The sequence below is a fragment of the Ammospiza caudacuta genome, chromosome 4 (assembly GCF_027887145.1).
Source record: "Ammospiza caudacuta isolate bAmmCau1 chromosome 4, bAmmCau1.pri, whole genome shotgun sequence".
Lineage (NCBI taxonomy): Eukaryota > Metazoa > Chordata > Aves > Passeriformes > Passerellidae > Ammospiza > Ammospiza caudacuta.
In genome coordinates this window covers 26,350,642-26,376,001 of record NC_080596.1, presented here as the reverse complement: position 1 = coordinate 26,376,001, position 25,360 = coordinate 26,350,642, and the positions used below count along the sequence as shown (strand labels likewise).

General features: G+C 44.2%; 2 protein-coding genes across 7 annotated transcripts in view; one reads left to right on the top strand and one right to left on the bottom strand.

The window, feature by feature from the left end:
- Nucleotides 1-12,424, top strand: part of ELF2 (E74 like ETS transcription factor 2) — a 28,434-nt gene extending 16,010 nt beyond the window's left edge. For all 6 annotated transcript variants that reach the window (XM_058803066.1, XM_058803061.1, XM_058803062.1 and 3 more), the window contains 6 exons: nucleotides 4,953-5,066; nucleotides 6,038-6,211; nucleotides 7,177-7,263; nucleotides 9,570-9,762; nucleotides 10,125-10,478; nucleotides 10,710-12,424. In XM_058803066.1, coding sequence (XP_058659049.1) covers nucleotides 5,027-5,066; nucleotides 6,038-6,211; nucleotides 7,177-7,263; nucleotides 9,570-9,762; nucleotides 10,125-10,478; nucleotides 10,710-11,337 — 1,476 coding nt within the window. In that variant the 5' untranslated portion in view covers nucleotides 4,953-5,026 and the 3' untranslated portion in view covers nucleotides 11,338-12,424. The remainder of the gene's footprint in view (nucleotides 1-4,952; nucleotides 5,067-6,037; nucleotides 6,212-7,176; nucleotides 7,264-9,569; nucleotides 9,763-10,124; nucleotides 10,479-10,709) is intronic.
- A 4,956-nt stretch (nucleotides 12,425-17,380) lies between these two features.
- Nucleotides 17,381-24,996, bottom strand: NOCT (nocturnin). The gene is made up of 3 exons (XM_058803625.1): nucleotides 24,816-24,996; nucleotides 19,519-19,788; nucleotides 17,381-18,692 (listed from the first exon to the last, which is right to left on the bottom strand). Exons 1-3 carry the CDS (start codon nucleotides 24,994-24,996, stop codon nucleotides 17,857-17,859), a joined length of 1,287 nt encoding a protein of 428 aa, XP_058659608.1. The 3' UTR covers nucleotides 17,381-17,856.
- Nucleotides 24,997-25,360: the final 364 nt, after the last annotated feature.

Below are 25,360 nucleotides of genomic sequence, written 5' to 3'. Positions count from 1 at the left end.
TGCCAGCCGAACAACTTTGATTTCTGCAGGTCTCAGTGAGTTGTTTTTTACTTTTGATTGTCCGTGAATAGAGAACGTTTGAGTAGCTGGTCATTGTGTCAACACCTTCTTAAGTCACTGTAACTAGATTGCTTGAGAGCCAGCCCTTAGATAAATAATGAATGGCCTTTGCATTGCTCTTTTTGATGTCCTTTGTCATACTAATTTCATTAGCCCAACCAATTTATTCCTTTTTTTCCATATTTGCATTGCAGTGAGTGATACCTATGCGTATCTAGTATTCCCATCATCGTACTATCAAGATGCCATTTCAGTTTACTTCCTTTTGTATGTAGCTATCACGTGGATTTAAGTGAGGAATTCTTTATTCTAAGGAATTATAATAATTACATGTTGCTTTTTCCCATGGCTGCTGGTTTCAGTGTTGACAAAACTTCAGTGTTTAATAACTGTGGGAAATAAGATGGACCAAAATTATTACTGCTTACAGTTCTCTTAATTGCCTGTTGTAAGAGCAACTCCTAAATGACTTTACAAAGTTATGTTTTGGCTTTGTAGTTAATATTTCTGTCAATATTGGGCCGATAACATATGGCTCACAGTGAAACAAGTGTTTTGAGATGGTTGCTCTCATCTTTGTTATTGATCTGCCTTTATGCAGTGGGTTAGGCATCATCCTTACATTGTGTGCAGCTGAGAGTCTTGAGCAGAGGCAGGCTTGGGGAAGTATTGAAAAACCCAAGAAATTGGTTTTTGGTTTCTGAATAAATGTCTGCTATGAAACAAGCAGTAAACTGAAGAATGTTTTCTTTTCCAAGTCAGGTTTTGCATACAGAAAGATTTCTGGGTATTACCTATAGAAGCAATTCAACTGCTTTTAATTAAGATGTTGTTTAAGCACTCTTGCTGACTTCCACTGCTGATTTTAAATGCTGAAATAAAACAAGCACATGAATGCCAGTGAACTTTAATGAGGTCTCTTAGTGTATAGGTAGTCACTCTACTGAGTTCCATGCTTGGAATTGTGAATTCTTCAATAAAATGTTGCTTTGATTGCCTGACAGCATTAAAGGGTAAGCTATTGCAGGTGCTACTGCAGTGCAGTGCAAAAGAATACCATTTTGAAAATATCAATCCATTTTTTCAGTCTCATAAATTGCTTTCAATAATTTTGTTAGCCTTATGTTAAAAGGGGGGGACATTGTTACCAAATGAGTATGTTGCCACAGTTTTTTTCTGTAAATCCAAAGTACAGCCCTTTCAGACTTAATTACCAAGGTTAGTATTTTGTAACAGCTGTTGAGAACCTTGAATAATCTACTATACACACTATTTGGGTAGAAAGTGGAGTTAGCAAACATTAGGCCAACAGTGAAGATAGATATCAACTAGCCTACTTATCTATTTACACTTTATATCTGAATTTGTTTTTTGAGGTTTTTTTCTATAAATAGATCAAAATTTTTAAATTAAATATTCTAAAATCATGTGCCAAGGACTCAGAGTCTTTAATAAAAGCAGTAAGATGAGATTTGATTTTAAAGAATGGAAGATAAGCTCTCGTGTGTTCTAGATGAGTAAATGGCAGTTCTCTCATTACTCAGTTACAGAAGTGTGGAAAATTTGCTTCCATCCACATAAACTACTTTGCTTCATTTGGGCGAGTTACAGTTCTTTCTGAAATGATTGTAAAATATAACAGACCTACCCCTTGTATTGTTTACTGAAACAATGCAGTCTATTTTAGCTTGGAGGTCTTGAATATAGTTGATAGCATAAATATAATAGAAATAGAATTGGGCATTTTTAGAGAAGTGGGTGACACACTTCAGTCTTTAATTAGAACTGTGATACTTGTATATCAAAGTCTTGGGAAGTTGTCTTTTTTTAATTGTGGAATCCTACTTGTTTTGTTTTCCTTTTCTCTCCATCTTTTTTTGTGAGAACTGTTGTGCTACAAGTATAATTTAGTTGATGACACTTGGTCTGGTCATTTGCAAGGAGAGCTGCCTGTTTTTTTCTTGTCCCTTCTCTGAGAGAGCCTGTTCCCTCACTTCATCTTTTAGGATGGGTGTTTTAGCTGGTTTTGGGTACCATGTCTTCTGTCTGAGCACTCTGACATGCTCTCTTTTGTTAGACATTTTCTAGCATGTCAGAAAGGTATTTTACCTTTACCTAAATATCTTTCTGACATGCTAGATACAAATTTCTCTTTTTTCCTTCCCACTGTGTTGGTGCAGCAAACATTCCCTGTGAGGAAATGCAAACTCCTGATGTTCACAAATGCCTCTAAGGCTAAAACCCATGTACTGGGTAAAGGAGAACTGGTTAGCTGGGAAGGCTTTAAACTTGGTAATAGAACTGAATTTAGTAAGTGTTTTAATAGCTGTCCTTCTGGCAATGTTAGATTACTTTGCTAACTTCGTGACAGACAGACGGCCATCATGTGTTGTTCAGCCAAAGCCAGGAGTGTTACTATTTTTTGCTTGATATGTTTTAGGTGACAGTCTTAGTGGAGTCCCAAGTAGCTCCCATGGGAAAAGCATTTGTGAAGTGTGTATTTTCAAGTGTCAGAGCCTTTGAGGAGTAGATTGTGCTGATTTTATTGGACATTGAAGGGTTGCTTAGGAGAGAGGTTGAGTGGCTCCTTTGCTTTTCTGTTACAGTTCTGCAGTCCTAGTCCCCAGTGCTGGTTGTATTTCCTTTTCCTCCTCTCTGATCCTTCAGCAGAATGTCCTAGTGCTGGAAAAGTACATAGGTGGCTTTCTGCTATGTTTGTTTCTTGCCTGGTTCCTGCCCTCTGCTAAGTACCTTTTAGTTGTGGTGCAGCATCTAAACTGTTCTCTGTAGGAAAGTTTTGTATGCTTTTAAGCATTTAGGAGGTAGTGTATTCAATACCCTCTTAAAACTGAAATTTGTCATCTGAGTTTGAATTTCTTTACAAAAGTCCTTTATATACTGAACCTAATGGCACAGAAGCAGCTATCTGGTTGGAGAAGCTTTACTGACATGCTTTGAATCTTATTGCATGCATTAAAATAATAACATATATAAATACTGATTTGGATTTTCTAACTTCAGTAGTGTTGTAGGATTTACACATTTTTTATCAACTATCTGAATATTGTTCCTGTATTCTGATAATCAGTGAAAATTTTTATCAGGTAGATGAGGGAAACTTAGTAATCAAATTCTGTGCAACTGAAACTTTTGTTTAGGAAGAGAAATGTTTAGTCAGAGGGTTTCCTGCTGCAGGAGGGCTGTTCTGTTACCATGAAGGTGGTCAGGACTTTGGATATAACCAAACAGCTGCTTGGGAAGGAAACACTTGGCCAAGCATGGGGAGCATCCAGGGTTTGCAGCTGGGGAAAGGGGCTCATGGTGCATAATTCCTGCTGGTGGCCACTGGGTATCCAAGGACAGAGTGCAAAATAAAGATCCTTCCCTGATTTTCCTGTGCTCTTAGGTCAGGTTTTATTGTTCACAGCCTGGGGTGAAGCAGTGCTGGAATGCCAGCCTTAACAGGCATCTACTGTTCCAAAAGGTAAAGCCCTCTAAATAGCATCCCAGGCCATGGCTAACAGGCTGTGGTGGGAATCCCATCAGCCAGTCTGCAGGTGGGCAGCAAGAACTTTGTCATCTGTAGTTTTGCATTTCTGCATCTTCCACATCTCGTCCACTTTCAGCTTCTGGTTGATATGTTTAATCTGCTGGCTAGTAGATTTTTCAGGTTTTTAATCCCTGCATTTGTGAGAACTGCAGTATGCTGGAAGGCTTCCCCATGTGAGCCTGCAGGGAATAATCTTTGTGTGTCTGGTGTTTCCCTAAGTCGGAGGTAACTCTGGCATTGTGTTTTCCTGCTTTTCACTAAACAAACATCGAGGTATTTCTCAGACTTTTTCAGTAACAGCATCCGTGCCTTGAAGTTTTTGTGGAGAATTATTCCCAAATCCTCTTTAGTTGTGTGATACTAGAGATAGGTGACTGTGCTCAGGCTAAAGATAGATCTCCTGGTTGCCGGCTGCCTGGCTGGAGTGGCTCAGCTTAGAGCAGATGGCCATAAATGGAAAGAGCAACTGAAGAGAGACAGCTACCTTGGCCAGAGGGTGGATAATGGGCAACAGGTGTTTCTGCACTCACCACTTTTCCAAACTTTTACAGGGGTGAGGAATATGGAGTTAGCTTTGCATAGAATTGTGGTTTTGCATGGTACATTGGGGTTTTTTGTGTTGGTGCTGTGATCTGCACTGTGTCAAACTTAACTGTGCTCTCTTGAAGTTACATTATTTTTAATTAGTTTTCCTAAATTTTCAGAACTTGAAAAAAGAACTTTTTTTTTACCTTCTTCCCTTAGTTTTTGCATAAAGCACACTCTTTATACTGTTTGTTGTGCTTTGTGGTTTTTTTAACAACCAATCTGCTAAAATGAACTCAAAATTATTTTCAGTGTCAGAAATCAAAACAGGATGTATGTTTTGGAAACTAGTCTTGTATTTGCATATATGTATATACATAGACATGTATATGTATATATTTATCAAAAAGACTGAAAATTTGCAGAGGTGACCTTTAGATTTTAATGGGATAATAGTTGGAGATGGTACTGCTTCTCTGTTCTGCTGCATTAATTTGTAATCATCTTCATCTGTTTTTTTCTGGTTAATTTGAAGGCAGAAGACAAATCTCAGTCTCTTTCTGTAAGCTCTTGAACTCCTCATGGAAATGAGTAGCTTGCTTGTGAACTAGAAATCTAATCTAGGAAGTGACAGTGTCAGTTCTGCTTGTCTTATGTCTTCCCTAAATATTTCTGTTGACAGGAAGGTATAAAAGGTGTGAAGACATCTGATAATCCTGTGGTTTTCGTGTTAAAGATTGAGAATATAGTTGTACAGGGATACATGTGGACTTGTATAAGTAACCTGTTCTCATAATTTTTTTGTATCCTTCTGCAGTAGAAGCATCAGTTCATGGCAGTAATGTGCACTGCACAGATAAGACAATTGAAGCTGCAGAGGCCTTGCTTCATATGGAGTCTCCTACCTGCCTGAGAGATGCCAGGAGTCCTGGTATGTCAGCCACAGTCTCTGCTCTGGGAGCCATTTCTCCTTCTACTAATCAGTAAGACAAGCAAAATGGGAAACCTGTTTCTGTGAAGAGCTGTATGCTGTTTAAACATTTGCCTGCATATTTAAAAACTACTGATTTGTTTGAGTTTTACATGATTTCTCCACCCTGCAACATGTATACTGACAGATAAAATCATTTCTCTGAGAGGGTTTGTTGGGAAGAGATAGCTGAGTAACAACATATTTAAAGTTAATTTTTTTCCCCCTAAAGATCATGGAATACTTTTTCACTGTGCAGGTGACAGAGTTCTGGCACAGATTGACCAGAGAAGCCATGGGGACTCCATCCTTGGAGATACTAAAAAGTACAGGATCCTGGGCAACCAGCTCTAGGTGGCACAGCTTGAGCATGGAGTTGGACCAGGTCCCCTTCTAACCCCAGCCCTTCTGGGTTCTGTGAATCTGACATTTTAAATTGCTGAAATAGAGTTATTTTAAGGGAAAAGTATTTCTATTCATCTTTCCATTTTATAAAGAATACCCAAAACCAATGTGTTGCACAGTGTTACCAGTCTGAAAAACCAAACCTTAATGTTGATGGTTACTTTAACTGATGTCCCTTCTGAAGTTATTTAATATATGTTGGATGAAATAATGATCAAACTGAAATGCAAAAGCTACAAAATAGGAAGTGGAGATCAGAGTAATGATCAAAGATGAAGCTCTAATTTGTTTAAAACAAAGTTGAGTTTGGTTCTGAAGAATATTGGTGTGGTACTTGTTTTTGCCTAAAACTACTGACAAGTGTGCATGTTTCGGAGAGTTGGATTGATTTTCAAGGTGACAGGATTTTGGAGCAGAAACTTTATACAGTGTTGCATATGCTTTGTTTAAAATAATTTTATGTAAGATACATTAAAATAAAATCAGGTAGAAACTTCATCAGATATTCTTTTTTTCTTCTCTTGTAGTGGAAGTATTTGTCCCTCCTTGTGTGTCCACCCCAGAATTTATCCATGCAGCCATGAGACCTGATGTGATCACAGAAACCGTGGTGGAAGTATCAACAGAGGAATCTGAACAAATGGATGTGTCTCCTGTTCCAACTTCCCCTGATATCCATGAACCACTGAAAAAGAAAAAGGGTACGTATGGCTTTTCATAGGAGCAATCTCAAAATTTTTCTTCTGTTGTCCACTGCCATGGATGGTGCAGTTGATACAGGGGAGGATGGATTGGATGGTCTGATCTCTTTGCTCTTACAAACAGATTGATGGGAGTCTGAAATGCGAGTTCTTAGAAAAATGGGTCTGCATCAAGAAAAAAGAGGGAGCAAGAGAGTGGGCTTTGACAAGCCATGAAGGAAGATGGTTTCTGTGTTCTGTGTTTTAACACAAAGTGGAGGAAGGGTAGAGTATTCAAAGAGGACTTTTGTGGTGGGGAGCCACTTTGTGTGAAATGTGGGTGTATTTGGTGAGATGGTAGACTTGGGGTTCATGCAATGAAGCATCAGGGTAAATTCTAACTTAAAAAAAACATAAATCAGTTTACAAAATCATGATAAGATCTTATTTGTGAAATTTTTCTCTTTCCTGTCTAATTGGCATGTCTTGGAGGAGAATCAATTCAGAACAGTGTTTGATTTCTAAGCATTTTGCTGTCACATGAGAGGTGGGCACTTGGTAAGGTTGCTCTCTCTGGTCTAGCAGTTTTGTTAGAGGCATCAATACAGTTCACATAGCTTTAGGAACATTGATTTAATAGTTTCCAGACATGCTGAGATAAGAACATTTACTTGTAATTTAGAGGGAGACAAATGCAATGTTCTGATAAAATGATACAAATCCAAGATCTTTGAGTCTTAGAATTAATAAAAATGCACTTTAACTTGTCTGCAATTGAGTTAAATCTGCCCATGAAGTAAGCAACCGAATGGTAAATGCACTGGATGTGCAGTAGTAATCTAAGAATCAAAGTTTATCCATATCTGTGGCAAGGAAACAGCAGGGGGGAAATACACAAACTGCAAACTATAAAATTTGCAAAGGCAAACTATAAAATTTACTCTGCATATGATTAATACTTCTTTTTCCCCATGTGTTATGTGCAGCTGGCCGTAAACCCAAGACCCAGCAATCAGCTTTATCTGATGGCTCTCCAGATCTAGGTATAAAGAAGAAACCTAGAGAAGGCAAAGGTATATTTTTCCAATCATTGAGTCTTTAAAAATAAGCAATGTATCTGTATGGTATTTATCACAGGAAATGTACATATCTTTAAAAATGTGATGGATGAGATTGTACTTATTTTACTAGAGTTTTATTCAGTGTCTTTAAATTTGTTTGTACAAGATCTAGCTCAAGGATGTATCTAGGATGTGCTGTAGGCGTCTTCTCTAGTACCCTCCTCAGTTAATAGGTTTTCTCATTTTTTATTTGCTTTACTTTGTGGTTATTGACTCGTGATGTCTTTTGTGTTATGTTTCAACTTAGTGCTACACACATAATTTATTAAGCTACTGCTGTAAGACTTGCTTTCAAGTAAAGACAGCAGCACATGAGCATTTAGTAAGGTGATGGTTGGAAGTAAAGGTAATAAGGTTGGGAATACGATTTCTTATTTAATTGACAAACTTCAGTGGGAATATAGGTTCAGTTTCGTTTAAGGAGAAAAACAAATGATGATGTGTTTCTATATTGGTTGAGTGGAGCATTATGTGCAGAAGAGTTCTGATGTTTCTCCTGATAAATAGAGGTTCCTTTCTTGGGCTCCAAGCCCCTGCCACTCATTCAGCAAGAAGACAGACTGGGACATGAGCTCACAGGTTACCTTTGGGGTGGTGTGCCATGTATCAGCTCTTCCCTGGCTGCAGGTGACACATCTGGATCTTGCCTCCACTTGGTGCACTGGTGGTTGTTCTGAGATGTTGCTGTGGCTGGGAGTAACAGCTTAGTGACTTGGAATAGCAGCATGCTAGCTGAAAGCGTGTGTGGTGGTCAGCTCCACTGCTGTTTTGACATTTGGTTAAAAGCAAGGTCTCTGCTGTTTACATAATTCCTTATCTGGCTACAGCTCCTGAGTCATCACCTTTGTCAATAGGGCAAGGAAGAATGGGACTGACTTCATGGAGATGTTTGCTCATGGAAACCAGTGCAAACACTGATTAAACTTCCCTACAGTGCCCAGAGTTGCTTTAGATTTGGTGTAGCAGTGGACTTCAGTGGAGATGACAGATTTTGTATCTGCTATATTTAAAAATACGTCTTGTTTAATTATTTCCTTTTTCTGTAGTCTTCTTGAATCCTTGTCTTTCTTTCTATTTCAGATTTTAGTATTACAGCTTTCTTTTACCTGAACAGTACTTTCCAGTTGTCCTAGGTCCTAGTTTCCTGGACAAATGATTTGAAAAAGGAGGCCTGTATTTCTCTCTGTTCTCCTTTTTGTGCTGGTGAATTCAGCTCTATAGCTTCTTGTTTTATAAAGTGGGAGATGGTACTGCTCTGTGGTTTTCAGGAGATTTTTTAGCTTTCTTTTAAATTTATTTCATTTCTCTGGCACTTCCTAATGAACTCTATATATATACACTACATATATCTCTTGTTCTCATGAAGTGTCTCATTCCGTATTTTATACTACAAGTGGAATAAATTAATTTTTTTTCTTGATGTCCTACAAAATATTTTTTAACTGGATTTAATTTTTGTTACTTATTTTAAAAAGCACTTGCAAAGGTAGGCTATTTCATATGCAGCATGGGTTTGGAAAATCAGGAATTATTCTACAGTTTAGTACTATCAGAGTTAAGTCATGGAGAATGAGAGATGATTGTGCACATTTGGAAAGGGGATCCCTTGTTGGCATTCCTTCCTTTGTGCATTCTGGATACTTTCTGGTGCAAAGTTAGGCAGCTGTAAATGTGATTTAATTGTGCCCTACAGCTTATTTATTCTCTTGAAGTTCCTGTTTGCTTTCTAATCCTAAAGCCCACTTACGTTTTTGCAACAGCTCTTGGGAAGGGTTAGAACATGGGGTGCCACCAGTTAGTTTGAGAGTCCCAGATCCCTGACAGACTTAACCACAGTTGAGATGGTTTGTTGCTGCAGGTTGTATGCCTTTTAAAAATTACATATTTATATCCTCCTGGTTTGCAGTGTCATAAAATGTACTGGCATTTCATGCCCTGTTTAATCAAATATGAGAAGAAAATTCTAGTGCTCGTCCTGCTGCATAGATAGGTACTGACTTGGAACACCCTCCCATACTTCTTTTCAAGAAAATGGGTATTGGATTGAACAGGCAGGCTCCTGTGTTGTATAGTTAATCACTTGAATTAGCTCTTTCAGAATGTAAATATTTATGGAAACTTCATTAAACTAAACAGAGTGAATGACTATGTGCAGGTCACATCCTCTGTGTAACATGGCTTGTAACGCAGGTCATATGGAGAACTTTCTGTTATCTTTAAAAGTGGTTTTCTAACACAAAAATGCTTTCTGATTGTAGGAAATACAACATACTTATGGGAGTTCCTGTTGGACCTTCTTCAGGACAAAAATACATGTCCTCGATATATTAAATGGACTCAGAGAGAGAAAGGAATATTTAAACTTGTGGATTCAAAAGCTGTCTCCAAACTCTGGGGAAAACACAAAAACAAGCCTGACATGAACTATGAGACTATGGGAAGAGCTCTCAGGTAAAAACTCTTAGATCCTTAGGTTATCTATTAAAGTTTAAAATCTTATTTTTGCCCAGAGAAATATAAAGGTTCTGAAATTTTAAAAACTGCCCTTTTGCAGATCTAGCCTTCATCTTGCAGTCCCTGTAACTTTTTATATTACCAGTAAATTCGCAATTTTAATTCCTGAAGTATGTATTTGAAAGGTAAGATTTTTTTCAGGTACATCCTTCAGATCATTTGCCAGTGTGTTCTAAGAGCTTCTTTCCATACCTCCTTACACTGTAGATTTTACTGTGATTACTTCAGGTTGTCTTGTTAGCTCAGAATGACGTTTTCTTTAAAATGTTGCTTAATACTTAATTGTATTTTACTTGCAGATACTACTATCAAAGAGGAATCCTGGCAAAGGTTGAGGGACAGAGGCTTGTGTATCAGTTTAAGGAGATGCCAAAAAATATAGTTGTCATAGATGATGACAAAAGTGAGTCCTGCAATGAAGATTTATCAATGCCTACAGATGAAAAGTCCCTGGAAAGAGTGTCTTTATCTGCAGAAAACCTTTTAAAAGCAGCAACCTCTGCACGTGGAGGAAAAAATTCCTCTCAGTTAAGCTGTACCAGAACAGAAAAAGCAGTCACCAGAGTTGTGAATATTGCCTCACCAGCTCATGACACATCCTCATCTCATCCTTCTACTACCACTGCTACTGTCCCAGCAACATCAACTCCCAGGTTTGTGTTAATGGACCTGTTAAATTTACAAAGTCCTATTGCTAAATGTGCAAAAGGTTTGGGGTTGGGCTCTTTGTTTGCTGGTTTGGCTTTTTCATTTTTTTGTTGCGGTTAGGTTTGGTTTTTTTTAAGAACCAGTTAAAAACCTGTCTCTCTTGGAACTGCCTGTCCTTGTTGTCATCTGTGATGGTGCCCTGTGTTTTGGCCTAAACACACACGTTTATCTTGTAGGACTGTTCGAGTGGCAATGCAAGTGCCCGTTGTCATGACCTCTCTGGGACAGAAAATCTCCACTGTGGCGGTGCAGTCAGTAAATGCAGGGTCACCGTTAATAACCAACACGAGTCCAACCACAGCAACAACCCCAAAGGTAGTAATCCAGACAATCCCTACTGTGATGCCAACCTCTGCTGAAAATGGAGACAAGATCACAATGCAGCCCACCAAAATCATCACGATCCCTGCCACGCAACTCACGCAGTGTCAGCTGCAAACAAAAACGAGCCTGTCGGGGTCAGGGAGTATCAACATCGTGGGAGCCCCGCTGGCTGTTAGAGCACTGACCCCCGTGTCCATAGCTCATGGGACACCCGTAATGAGACTGTCGGTTCCTGCTCAGCAGGCCTCGGGCCAGACTCCGCCCAGGGTGATCAGTGCCCTTCTCAAAGGCCCAGAAGTTAAATCAGACACGGCCGCCTTGAAACAGGAATGTGAAGTGAAAACACTGCAGCTGGTAAAGGAGGAGAAGCCAGTGGATGGAAGCAAGACTGTAACCCACGTAGTAGTAGTTAGTACACCCTCAGCCATTGCCCTTCCTGTAACAATGAAAACAGAAGGAATCATCACGTGTGAAAAATGAAGAATAGGTTTCTTCCAGCACGGACTTCTGACTGTTACGGTTTTGAATATACTGACGTGATTGGGGGAGGGATGTGGATGCCCCACCAAGTCATAAAGGAGAGTTGTGGAATGTTAATAAACATGCATATGTTGAAGACTTACTGGAAAAAAAATTATTTTCCCGTGTTTCAGTGGGACTTAAAGCACGCTGATACGCTGATTACAAACTGCCTCTTCCAGTTGGGAAACAGCTGAACCTATGGAGAATGAAAGAGAGAGGGACTGAAAAGGGACCAAACAATTTCACTACGCTACCGGTTACCAAGCTACACTAAGACCTGAAACACTAAGAGAGAGCTGTGTGAGAGGTTTGCCTTGGTTTTTAGTTTTCAGGGGGAGAGGAAAGTCTCATTGTTACACAAATGGCAAATTTGATGCATTTTATGTGCATACCAGCGATTACTACTGTGTGCCCACAGTACTCAACTGGTGCTATGTGAAAAACTATGCTACTAGGTGTTGTAGGAAGTGAAATAAAGGAGATTAAAGAGCTTCTAAAAGAAGACAGAGGCCTGGAGGGATTTTTGTATCATACAGCTTAAGCAGATTCAAATTGAAAGCCTTAGACTGATTTTCAGTTATCTTTCTTGAAATAAGCTAATGGCTTGTTTGTGTAAAGCTTTTTTATTAAAACAAATTTTTTAAAAACCTTGTACCTAGCACAGTATTGTTATAGAATAACATGTAACATATTTTGTATGGTAGTTAAAAGTCTGTCTAAATTTCTTAATCATGGACAAAGTAGCAGCAGGTTTTCTGCCTTCTGCTGTACCATGCCTGTTTCTCTCACTTAGCCTTGACATCTGTGCATACATTTCAGTTTCAGCTCTACTCTCACTTCAAAGGTCACGCCCAGCATGAGCTTTTGTCAGGTAGTTCTAAACCTGTAAATTTTTTTTTAGTTGAAGTTAAGAGGGAAGTACCAGTGTTCAGAACGAACTATAATAGTTTGTATATTCAACATTTGAAGTATATTCTATTTTGTTGTACTCTTGTTTCAAAGTGTATTCAAGTAGGTTTTAATGAAATACAGACAGAAAATTTAATGGTTTTGGTGTGCTGTTTGTTTTTTCCTTCTTCCTTTCCGCTAACCTGTTAACCTTTTTTCTTACTTGAAATCTTCCAGGCATTCATCCTAATATAGATGATACAGTGTGAAATTTTGGGACTCCTCCCTGCTTCAAAGGGCTGACCAGCTCTCTCACTCATTTGTGTAAATACCTGTGGAGCTTGCAGTAGCTGGTGAGGTAACTTCTGGCAGGGGTCCAGTTCCTCGATGTTTTCAGTATGGTGGTCATACACATGGGCTCTGTGAGCTACCCAACTGCTCCTCCAGCTACACCTGATGGTGGCTCTGTATTTCCAGTCCATCTGCATGGCTTGAAGTGTAGCTTACCCTGATTTCAGGGGCACCACACTGGCACATCAGGCTGTGGGTAGTCATGGTAGTCACAGCACATGAGGACCTGAGTAGTCAGGTAGCCAATGGACCCCCAGTTCCTAGTGATATGCGCTGAAAAGTCTTCAGGGCAGGAACTTGGGTAATCTTGAAATTTAATTGAAGTCTGAATCATCATCTAGGTACTTCATGCCTGGAGGAGCAATTTTAACAGCTGTCGGAGCAATTTTAACAGCTGTCTGAAGCTGAGGCCTTCTGTAATGCTGAGAGACACCAGAATTAAATACTTTACATGCTGAGAAGCAGGTTACTTGTGGAGTTCAAGCAGCAAGGCCCATTCTTCCCTTCAACTGGTAAGAAAAGTGGAAATATCTCCACACAGCCAGGCCAGCCCTGGGGGGACTAAAGGCTTCTGGAAAAACAATTATTTTTCATTCTCTTCAGCAGGGAAGTGGAGTTGAGGAGCAAAATGAAGCTGAAGCCAATAAAAAAGTGAGTGTAACGCAGCAATCCAGAGAATCAAAAGTTCTTACACATGAACTGTGTTTCTGGCATGGGGTAGAGGACTAAGAGCCCTTCACACAAGGACATGGAGAGAGAAGATGACTTTTTTCCTAAGAAAGGTAGGAAAGGGAAGTAGGGGAAGCTGGGCAATCACTCCATTATCTGACAGTCTGAGGCACTAATGTTCTGAGTAAAGGAAAATGGAGCAGTGTAAAGAGAGGCAGGTGGTGGTACAGATCTGAGCTAAAAGATGAGAGAAACCAGTGTTTTTAAAGCTTCTGTTGCAAGTCCAGTCTCTAAGAAACCCAATTCTAGATGGCTGTTACTTGATTGTATCTCAGAGCATGAAGTATCTATGTCGAGTATTTGTAATTAAGACCTTTCCAACACCTAATTTAGATACAGTGGAAGTCAAATGGGGACAAACTGTCTTCCTGGAATTAGATAAGGATCTCCAGCTGATGACCTCCTTGTAATGCCAAGACTTCATTATGTAATGGCAAAAAGTGGAGGAATGAAGGCACCCAGCTCCCCTGCTGGTGGGGTAGGCAGCTCTGAGACACTGCCAGTGCTGCGTGTTGCCACGGAGCCAGTGATGGTCCTTTGGCTCTCTCCCCTGGCCACCAGCGAGTGGCACACTGGAGTTCATGCAGTGCTGTGAGAATCTCAGTCTGTGTGAGGATGTGCTGTAACTGAAATGGAGAGGGGGCTTACCCTGATGCTGTCAATAGGGATGTTTTTACTGGTGGTGTTGGAGGACGTGACCTCAGGATGAGGGAGCCTTGGTTGGGTTTGTGATATTTGAAACAGATGAAAGGAACACTAGAATATTGAAGTGGTTAGTTTAGTATCTATCTGTACTCCCAGGCTTTTGAAATCCCATTGAAAAACCTGTTGTTTGGTACATGGGTGAAAGCAGGATTCCCTTTTACATCTGAATCTGGTGGTTCATGTAGGGGCCAGGCTTAACTTAATCCTTGGCAAGCAGAAACTCGTAGATGTGTGGGTAGAATGAAACTTGTGTGAAGTGAGTATGCTTATACAGAAGGCATTGAGACACACACAGACTTGGTACCACTGATTCTGCAGATAAGAACTATTTTTATTTTTCAAATCCACTGTTTTAAGTTATAGAATTAAAAGAGTGGTGTGTAATCCAGAGGGGAAAAATACCTCAGCTGTAATTTGTAACTCAGAATAAATGTCTGAGTATCAAAAATGAGAAAAGTTGAGAGGAGAATCCCATTCTAGAGACAACTGGTTTTGTTAGCTCTCTCTTGCATATCTTTCCCAGCGAAGGGGCCTGGGCCTTGGCACAACTCTGGGTAGAGTGTGCTGAAAGGAAGGCTGAACTTGGGATCCTCTGCTAATTGATTTCATCAACTTTAGGGCTTTGGGGAGTTCCATCTGAGGTGATCAGGGATGAGTGAGCCAGGGGCAGTCAGAAGTTGAGGAGAAAATGGAGAGGCGCTTGAAGCCTCAAGCTGGTACTCAGCACGACATGTGCAGCAGGGATCTCAGCTACATGTGAAGATTGCTACTGCCAGAACAAGCCAAGTGCAATTCTGCCTTGTAGAGACAGTTCAAATAGCAGGTGTTAAGCTTATTAGGAAGATCCAAATGACGCTATGTATTTGGGATCTAATTGTTCTCCAGGAGAGATAGTGTTTTAATAAGCTTGCAGCAGCTTCTGCCTCTCACAAATTAAACAAGTGGGTCATTTCTTCCTGCAGCTTGCTTGAGAATGAGGGAAAAGTGTCACTGCTAAAGCTAAGGCAGCCTTTATTCAAGATGAAAGCAAGGGATCTGTGGAGCCTTTTTTTAGCCTTGGTGTGCTTATAAGGCATACATTCACAAGGAGAGCTTGGAAGACATTTTTTATTGTTAAGAGTCATACTGCTACACAGGAAAAAAAAATCCTTTCTGCTTCTTCTGAAAAATATTTAGTGTACTGATATTTATAACTGGCAAAAGTATTTCAGTGCTGCAGGCTTGTCTCTCGCTGCATAAAACAAAGCAAAAGCAATAATCCATTTAATTTTTCCAAAAGAGTCTGCCAAATAAATTATGGCATGTACTGGAATAAAAGGGTGAAGCTGCCTGGGAACTTAGCAGTTAATTTCTCCAGTCTATCTACCTTTTCATTAAAATGCAGCAGAAAGGGTTCAACATTGCACTGTAGCAGGGATTTTCTGAGAGGACAGTATTGCATTGAGATGGGAAGAGTCTCCAGCCTTTTCAGTTATTCCACCCCCCCCCTTGCCTTCAAAATTACCCTTTAAGGAGTTGAAGCAGTGAACATCTACTGTAACGTGTCCAGGATGAAGAAGAATCCCAGCCCTTTCCACTTCATCAGAGGTTCTGCAGTGATGGCAGTACCATACAAATCATGCTCTTTCTCACCAGTTTGATTTCTTGTTTAGGAGAATTAAGCAAGGGATGCAAGCAAGGGTATAAATCAAAATGTCTTAAGAATCATAGATGCCATATACTCCACTGTGAGAGTGACAGTGGGAATTCTGCAGCTGGGATAGTTCAGCTCCTGCTGGTAAAAAGCCTCCCATAATCGGGTCTGTGGCTCTATGCTCTGGAAGTGGGAAGGGGGCCACACTGATGGACACCTTGGCTGGCCTGAGGAAAATGAAGCTGCTTGTACAAAAGTGAAATGAAATCATGGAGTGATTTCATGTTCGGTGGGAGTGGTGGGGTTTTTTGATTATGGTGTAGTTTGTTTTTAAATACAGACCTGATATTTGCTCTCAAGTCAGGGCTTTCTACCACAAGTATAGTTTCTTCCAGAGAAATGAAACTGCCAAAAGGAGTCTGGATGGAAGCTCCAGCTTCTGGTGTGGTTTTTTTGTGGTAGATGAGCAAGGATTTGACCGACTCAATGTACCATCTTATAGGTCTTATTGTGATGTTGATTTTAGAAGTGTTTAGCTGCAGATGACTACAGATGTTAACTGACAAACACTTATGGAGAGGGGAATATTTACAGTAATACAGTGTAGGTTTCCTCTCTAACTAGAAGAGTGAGCAGCTTAACAGCTAAGCATAACTCCGTTCCTTTCAGACTTGTGAAATCTGGACATTCCAAGCTGGAGAAAGAGTGTGTGCTGTGAAGGCAAAGCAGCCATGCCACTCTGAGACCCGGGTTAGGGGTGGGAGAAAAGAGCTTTGGAAGAGGAAGCATCAGCACCAACTTGAAGCTCAAACTAGTTGAGACAGGTCACCTCCCTGGCAACAGGAACTTGGGACAGCAAAGTGAGAAAGACAGCAGCCAAGACATTACTTTTTTCCAAAGAGTTTTATTAACAAACAGCTGGAACATTTAAGAGTTACTATGCACCCTACTTCACATGGAAATACTGCTTTATTTGCCTGCCATGTCTTCCTCAACTATCTGAGTGTCAGCACAACTCCCAACTGTTGTCCCTCTTCCCCCCTCTCTTCCTATGCTATTTTCTGGCATAATGGCATGTTTACAACCCATATATGCAATTCCTATGTCAGCAGTGAGCATCACAGGAGTTACTGCACTAACACACCTCTGCTGTAGCCCAGGTGCTTTGCCAGAGTTTCTCTGGGTCACAGGAAGAGGCTCCTGAACACTCTCACTCCATGCTTTCCAATCAGATGCAGGATCACCAACTTCTCTCAATAAATAAATTTTATCTTATAACAGGTTCCAGTGTAGCTTTAGATTCTGAAGATAAATAGAAGAAAATCTTTCAATATTAAGACTGGCCTTTTACTGAAACAGCAAGATTGACAAGACTACAAATTTAAACCATTTAGAAAAGTAATACTCAGAGGAAGAAATAGTCCCTGCTTAGTTGTGTCCTCCAGAGGGAAGCACAGAAGAGATGAAGGTACAGTCACTGGACAGCCTAGAGGCTGTATGTGTGTGACAGATACATGCACATTGCTCTGGAAAAGTGAGGGCATTACTCTAGGTCATAGTCAGCCTCTCTTTCCTCACCTGCTCTTACTGGAGGGGTCCTTCCTCACACTTGTCATGAATTTGTCATCTCAAGTCATGGAAAAATGACAAGACCACACTATTATGAGCTTAGCTTTTTGTCTAAACTGCATTAAACTTCCTTCGTATTGCGACAGAAAAAGATTTAAAGTAATCTCACTGGGTAGTTGAACCTCACTCCCTTTGGTACTTGCAGAAGCTTAATATGAAATAAATAAAATCAGCATGCTTTCAGGGCAAGATGTTTTACAGACACAATGTTTTAATTTAAATACTAAGGCCTCCACATTCATTAGAGGATTAAATCCTTAAAACAGGGGGCTTAGTGAAAGAATAAAGCCATTTGCCTTCTAGTTTTCAAACCCTGAAGCGGCAAGAATAGTACGATGAGAACACTGGCTTCCTTCTTCCTCCCTCGAAGGCTGCACATTAATGAGGGCTGAACAGCAAGTGTAACTCCAAACAAGTGCCTGAAATAATGGTTAGTCAACAGTATTTCCTCATCTTTCAACAGCATCTAGCTTCAAAGGTTTTCTCTAAAATAAAAGACTGGAGAGTTCAGACACGGCAATAGCAGCTGGCATTCCGGGACATTACAGCAGTCTGTCAGGGTCCTGATTGAAACTAAAGTCACACACAAGGGACAGGTGATCGGAAGGGTAATTGAATGAGGGCAGCCTGTTGGGCCCAATTTGCTCTTCAGTCAGCAAGCCCAGGGCTGAGTTCACATTCAAGGCATGCTGGGAGTACCAGATGTAATCCAGCGTGTGCCGGCACTCTCCAGAGGGCCGGATCTTCCAGGTGGTGTAGGGGGGCTCCGTCTGTCCATCGGGGCTCAGCAGCTTGTACGCACTGTTCAGATTGAGGCTGGAGTTGGAGAACTCCCTGTAGACCTCCTCAGTTGGCTCCGCGTTGAAGTCCCCGCAGACAATCAGGGGGATCTTTGCTCCCTGGGTGATGTTCTTGAGGTTCTGGAGGAGGTCACAGCCCTGAGCAGAGCGGAACCTCTCCCAGCCCGTGCGGGCCTTCAGGTGGGTGACGGCGATGCAGAAGAGCCGGCCGGTCTCGTGGCACTTCAGCGTCTGAGCGATGGCCACCTGGTTGGTCTTCAGCTTCATGGCGGTGAGGCGGATGTTGGCGCTGCTGACGAGCTCGAAGCGCTCCTTGAGGAAGAACATGGCACAGCCGTCCGGGCCGTTGTTGTGCTCCACGTCCAGGCACGGCGACCACGGCTTCGGGAAGAACGTGCACTGGTAGCCCAGGCGGCTGAGGAGCGGCTCAAAGGTATCGAAGTAGTGGTCGACTTCCTGAAGGCACAAGATGTCGGGCTTGTACGCAAGGATTTCTTCCAGGATGAGGCACTTCCTCTCCTCCCACTTCAGAGCTTCCATGGGGCACTGGACAAAGTTGTCTTTGCCTTCCCCGAGAGCTGGAATTAGCAGGGAGGGTAAACAAAAAACCCAAAAGTTAATGATAGCTGAAACAGCCTGTCATCCTCCAGGTTTTATCAGTTTACATGCTGGTGACTCTAAGGGTACCAGATTTGCCAGTAGGTGTGAGAACCCCATCTCAAGTCACTGGAGTCGCTCCAAAAAAATTAAGTTCCTTTTACAGATAAAAGATATATTAAGACTTTCTCCCCCTCTGCCCACTACGTAAGGGCAAGTACTCCCACGTGTGGCTGCTGCAGCATAAGCCAAAATAAAATGAAGTGGGTTAAAAGAGACTGCAGAAGGTTAAGGCAGCCCCTATGAGGGAAATTTCCCACACTCAAAAGATAAGATGAGGCTGCTGCAGTCGTCAACTTACAGCCTTGATTCAAAACCAGCAGATAAAATTATTTTTAAGCATCAAGAATTCCCGTAGCAGCTCTGAATTTATGGACAGCTCACCAATAAGGTAATCAGAAACTGAAGAGAAACGTCACAAATAAAACTTAGGAAAAAGATTGGTTTTCTCTGGGGTTAACAACCATCTAAAACCAATGGGTCACAGCTTTTAGAATACACTGTTCATTTAAGACAGGAATTTGGGGCTACCTTTGGCATCAGAGTTGCAAGGAGAGACCTTTTTTTTCCTTTCCTGTGGGACAGAAGGAAAGCCACTATTTCAAGTGCTCAAAATACTCCCCCCTGGCCCTCAGTCAGTTGTGTCTCATGTAGAGGAGTTCACTCCTCTCTCCCTTTGCTCTGCCAGGGTTTTCATGGCTGCATTTGATCTTGAGCTCACACCTTGAGCTCACAAGCATCTCCTACCTTGGGCGAGGATGTTCCACTGCATGACCCGGATGGGGCGGTGGTTACTGCCGGTGTTTTTCTTCAGGTTCACAAAGTTCCTCTGGAACCGGGGTGGCCGCTTCTGCAGAACGATCTGACATTCCTCCAGCAAATCCTTGGGGTCTATGGGATCCAGCTGTGCTGAGTCCAGCTGCTCCAGGCAGTCCTGGTGCTGGGACACGGCGCCACTGCTCAGCGTCTTGGCGAGCACGCTGTAGAGCCGGCTGGTGCTGTTTCCCATGGAACACACTGCAAGGGAAAAACTCCCGTTAGAGATGGTCCACCACAGCTCTCCTCATCACCTGGGTACCTCTCTGCAGTGCCAGCCATTGATGGTTGTGCAGGAGCCCGTTCCCAACTCTGAGGCAAAACAAGAAGAATGCAGAAGAGGGTTAGTCCTGTGCAGCCTCATGTTCTGCCTGTCATCAGGGGCTGCAGCCTGCAAACAGCCTGCTCTAAGACATCATGCTGCTGTCTTCTAAGGCAACAAAGAATTCTTTCAACCAGAATAGCAGGGCTAAGATTAACTCTGCATATATTGTAGAAAACACAGTAGAGCACGCTTTTTCCCTGTTCACAGAGGAGAGAGCCCAGCAGGTGGACAAATGGTGCCTGCTCCTTATTTCATGCACAGCGTTTACTTCTGATGGAGAGGGCACTCTGTATGGCCTGGCACCCTGTGTCCATATGGGATGCCTCCAGGCTGCAGACTCCAGTTAACCTGACTGACCCTCAGGTTGGTATTTAACAGCAATCTCTGATCAGTGTCATTTATCCCCAAAGCAGTAATGCTGTCATGACCATGAAGCAGCCAGATGCTTCTGCTGGCTGAGACTTCACGATGTGGAGTGGAGAAGGTGGTGCCTCCCAGCTCCACATCCCTACGTTCATTCCCCCCACCCTCCTTTCTCCCTTTGTCTCCTCACTCTCTTGTGCTGTGCCCCAGCTCAGCAGTTTTCAGCCCTCCCTGGCCCAGCCACCTCCTGTTCCTGTGGCCACCTCACCCACAGGAGCTGCTGTCTCCAGCTCTCCCTGCTAACGCAGCTGGCCCTCACCCAGCCCCATGTCTCCTGCAGGGAGGGCTCCCCCTCCCACACGGGCTCACAGCTGCCACGGGATGGGGATGCACGTGTGTCCCTGCTCTGTTTTGTCCCTGTGCACATTTTGTGGTATTGCTACACTGTGTGTGCAAGAGCTCTCCAGCCCCGTCTCAGGGAGGGAGGGCTTTGCTCCTTCAAACGCAAAGGCAGGAAGGACAGTGCTTGCACCACAGCAACTTGCATAAGAGGCAATGCTGACTGAGTTCTGTTGTTGTCTCAACTTACTTATTTACTCTGAATGCCTTTTGCAAAGGGAATCTTGAGCAAAAGAACTTCAGTATTGCACTGCTGTTGGCCCACAGTGGTTTTTAAGTAGGTTTATTTGTACATTTGAGTTACTTAAAAAAGGAAGAGGATGAAATTGTCATCTTGTGATCACATCTTGCAGAAGACTTGGCATGCTACCCAACACACCTGCATGCTCAGACTGAACTACAGCACCACCAATTTTAAGATCTGGTGACAGACATACAGTAATGACAGGCTAGAGGGGCAGGCAGTAAGATGGACACCCTTACAGTTCAATAAACATATTCAGGAGGAAAAGAAAGACTCTCCAGTATAAGCCCCACATCCTTGTACTTAGGAAAATGGATTCTTTTAAAAGATACTAAAAACTATTTGCTTTAATGTGTGTTTTGTATGTGTAAGCCCATGGAACAGTTCCAAGAAAGTTGTGAAATGGGAATTTAGATTAGATATAGGAAGTTTCTCCTCATCTCTGTCCTTTTAGTTAAAGGAATAGGAGTTCCTCAAACTGAGATGCGATTCTGAGCTCACACACACATCTTTCCACAGCAGCTATGTGTAGTGTTTCTGTTTCTGCAGCCTTTCTCAGTTTACAGAGAAATTTACTTCTTCTCAAGAAGCCAAGTACTGCTGAAGTAGTAGAAGTGCCCTTAATAGTGACGGAAAACACAAAATCCCTGAGCAGGATCCTGCCACAGCTGTGAGGGGAGTGGGAGCAGGGATGAAAGCGCGCTCTGTGCTGGATACAGAAGGGTGCAGATTACACACAAGCAGGGCTGCCAGGCCGCCATGCAGAAGCCCAAAGAAATCAGTAGAGCTTTTAATAGATGCTCCACAGGGAGCCGCTCACCTATTTTTAGGACAGGTACAAGCCCTGGCTGAGTGCTGCAAGTGGAGATAAGCACAGTGCTTTCTGCTGCATCAGACATGCATCCTGCATCGTGCCGTGCCATGGATGAGGAGCATGGCTCATGTGGGGCTCTCCAAAGGAATAATAATAATAACCCTCCAAGAAGCCATTAGCAAGCTCTTAGGCTGCTTGTGGCTTTGACCTGAGTCAGAGGGATGATGCTGAAGGTAGGTGCAACACAGCTGGAGTCACAGGCCTGCTGGCAAAGCCCTGAGCAGCTTACAGCTGTTACAGCAGGATCAAGGCTAAGCTCAGCCTCCACCTGCCAAGCTGCAAACAAAGCCAGAGCATTGTCTAAATCTCATCATCCCTGGGATTTCGGTGTATCCAGCTCTTTATGGGCTGTAAAGCACAGCCCAGCCTGTACTGTGGCCCAGAGCTGATCTGACAGCTTTTAAAGTCAGTCATGACTCAGGAAGGAAAAAGACCTTCAGTCTTCTTTTGAGGGCCCAGAGATGATTGTGTGAAAGAGGTCTAGACTGTAAATTAAGCACTTTCAGTCCTGGCATAGGTGGCTCAAAAGTTCTTGGCTGAAGCAGGGAAGATTCCAGCTTAAGATGACTGCTTATCTGCACAAGTTCTTTGTACCCAAAGTGCTGGAATCCTGACAACACAGACTGAGGTGTTCTGCAGAACAGGGGCCAGACCAACAACCCAAACCTGAAAACTCCAAACACAGGATCCATTTTTTGTTATTTCTGCAATGCTGAACCGTGTCCACAGCAGTCCGGCTACAATACAGGCACAAGGTCACCACTCTGCAATCTCACAGTGCAAGTGAAGTGAACTTGCTGGGACAATGTGTGCTGCCAGTACTGTGACACTGTGGTGCTGGTGGGGGCACAGGCAGACTTGTGCAGATAAGCAGTCATCTCAAGCTGGAATCTTCCCAAGGAGCCCCCTGCTTCAGCCAAGAACTTGCAAGCCACCTATGCCAGGACTGAATGTGTTTAATTTACAGTCTAGACCCTCTTTCACACAATCATCTCTGGGCCCTCAAGAGAAGACTGAAGCTCTTTTTCCTCCCTGAGAAGGAAGCAGGCTTCTGAGCTTGCACTGTAGCAGTGGATAGCAAACATAAAAGTGATTCTCTTGGTGTTATGTAACAGGGAACACCAACTCAGCAATTACTATGCAAGGTGCTTAAATCAAAAGTTCCTTCTCCTCAGCAAGGGTGGCACCTCAGCACAGTAAGGGTAAGGGAAGAATTCAAACAGACAGTTAAATGTTAGAACAGGGTGTAAAGTTGGCAGGCTTCTTGCTCCATCCAGCACAGAAGAGAGGAACTTCGAGGATCTTGGGCAATGAGCCATCAGATACTTTATTTCAGAGATGAGGGCTGCAGAAGGGTGTTGGACCCTGACCTTTTGGGTAAGGTGAACAACATTCCCATTTCCCTTCCTTTCAGGTCATACCTCCCCGCCCCACTCTCAGGCAGAAGCCCTACCCTGTTCACCACAAAGCTTTCCCTGCTAGGTCAATGACTCCACACACCACAGTCTGGAGCTGCATCAGCCTCCACAGCCCTAGAGCTGGCAGCAGCCAGAAATGCCCTCCTTGGAACCCCAGTTCCAGGAACAACATGACAGGCGCCATCCCCATGTGACAAAATGTACACTACCAAGGTATCATACTACATGTACAACCTTGTCTGGGACAGCAATGAGAGCTCACCAGAGGAAGGCAGAAGCTGCCTGTTCTCAACAGGCAACACCAGAAAGAAGAGTGAACCTCAAATCCTGCCTCCAGTAATACAGGGAATCAGTACTTGGCACAAGCTCTGGAAACCTTTATCTTCATGAATGCTTTATTAATCATGAACTCGATTCTGCCAGCTCTCAGATGCATATGCTCCTCTTCCCTGCAGTGCCATGAAGCTTCGATCCTGCCATATGGCATCCTGGCCTGGCATCAACAGGACCAAGAGAAGCACCCTACCCCAGCCTGGCTTCCACACTCCTGCCACAGAGGCAACAGGGAAGGAACTCTCTTCACCCCAGCCCCAGCTGAAGGCAGTAGGGCAAAGTGGATCTCCTGCATGCCAGATGTGTCATACAGCCTCAGACATATTGCCCAGAGAAGCTGTGGCTGTTCTATCACTGGAAGTGTCCAAGCCCAGCCTGGATAGAGCTTTCAGCAACCTGGGCTAGTGAGAAGTGTCCCTGCCCATTGAGGGAAGGCTGGAACCAGGTGACCTTTAAGGCCTCTTCCAACCCAAGCCATTCAATGATAAGGAGTTGGGCTTATCGCCCTGCCCACGGCAGCAGTGAGGAGCACGGTGAATGCTGCCCCAGCTGTCAGCAGGAATGGCTTCGGATGGCATTCTGAGCCACGGCCAGAGCCAACAGAGGCGGCTTAGGGCTGGATCCGAGCTCAGGGGTGCGTGGGGTCCGCACAGGCACCCGAGGGCATCGGGCACTTTCCAGGTCTCATGTGGGGAACGAAGAACAGGCTGTAATTATTTGACAGTAGAGGCAAATGGGGACGTGATGGCTGCTGCTGCCTGCCAGAGGGTAACCTGGGTTGCTCCCACACGCTGCCTTGAGGGAAAAGTGAGCCTCGAGTGAGTCAAGCTCATCCTACACCAAGTGCAGCTAAAGAGGGCAGCTCAGCGAGCCGACAGCAGGCTCCTGACAGCGGCACACGGACACTGACGCTCTGGCTCACGGACAGGCCGGCGCACCCAGCCTACGTGCGGGCACAGGGCGCTCCATCCCTCACACGGAGGGCACCGAGCCAGAAACGCCCAAAGCTCCGGCGGGCTCTCCGGCAGCGCCTGCCGCGGTGCCGCGGGATGCTGCCCGCTCTCACCGGCTGGGAGAACGCCACGGCCGCTGCCTTAGAGCCCAAGGGCCGGTCCAGTCCCGGAGAGGAGGCTGGCCAGGGGACAAGAGACACGCTGACGCGGGCAGCACAGCCCAGATCCCGCTCCGACAGCACCAACCAGGCATCAGCCTCCGGCTGTGACCCCGCGCGGATCCCGGGGCGGCTGCGCCCCCTCCTCGGCCCGTACCCACCTGTGCGGGGCGGCGTCCCCGGGGCGGGCGGGCCGCCCGCTGCTGCCCGCGGCGCGGCGGAGCCGGGGGGCGGCGGCTGGCAGCCGGGCCGCGGCAGGCGGGAGGCCGAGGCGGCGGCGGCGGGAGCGCAGCAGAGGGCGGGCAGGGCCGAGCAGAGGCAGCGCGCGGAGCTCTGGTACATGCTCCCGGCGGGACGGGACGGAGCGGCACCGGCAGGATCGGGCGGGACCGGGCGGGATCAGGAGCGCGGCAGCTCCCGTGCCCGCCCCGCGGCCGCGCTTATACGGGCGGCGGCGCCCCGCGCGGCGCGTACCTCGGGCACTACCACCCTCACCCGTGAGGGGGAGTGACAAGGTACAAACAAACCCTCCCGGCACCGCCGCCCGCACACCGAGCCCGCTCGCAAAGACCGGCGAGCCCGCGCTGCGCGACCGTCCCGCTGTCGCTGGCGGAGGGCGCTGCGGTAGGAAGGACGCGCTCCGTGGCCGCTCCCGCCTCCCCTACCCCGCCGTGGAGTGGTCTGGCCCGGGGGAGGTTTCCCGCCG

Excerpts from the sequence above, each read along its gene's own strand:
- NOCT (XM_058803625.1), bottom strand. The coding sequence starts at position 24,996 with ATGTACCAGAGCTCCGCGCGCTGCCTCTGCTCGGCCCTGCCCGCCCTC. Across the intron at positions 19,789-24,815 it reads GGGGACGCCGCCCCGCACAG|TGTGTTCCATGGGAAACAGC; the intron begins GTGGGTACGGGC and ends TTTCCCTTGCAG. Across the intron at positions 18,693-19,518 it reads GTGGAACATCCTCGCCCAAG|CTCTCGGGGAAGGCAAAGAC; the intron begins GTAGGAGATGCT and ends TGCTAATTCCAG.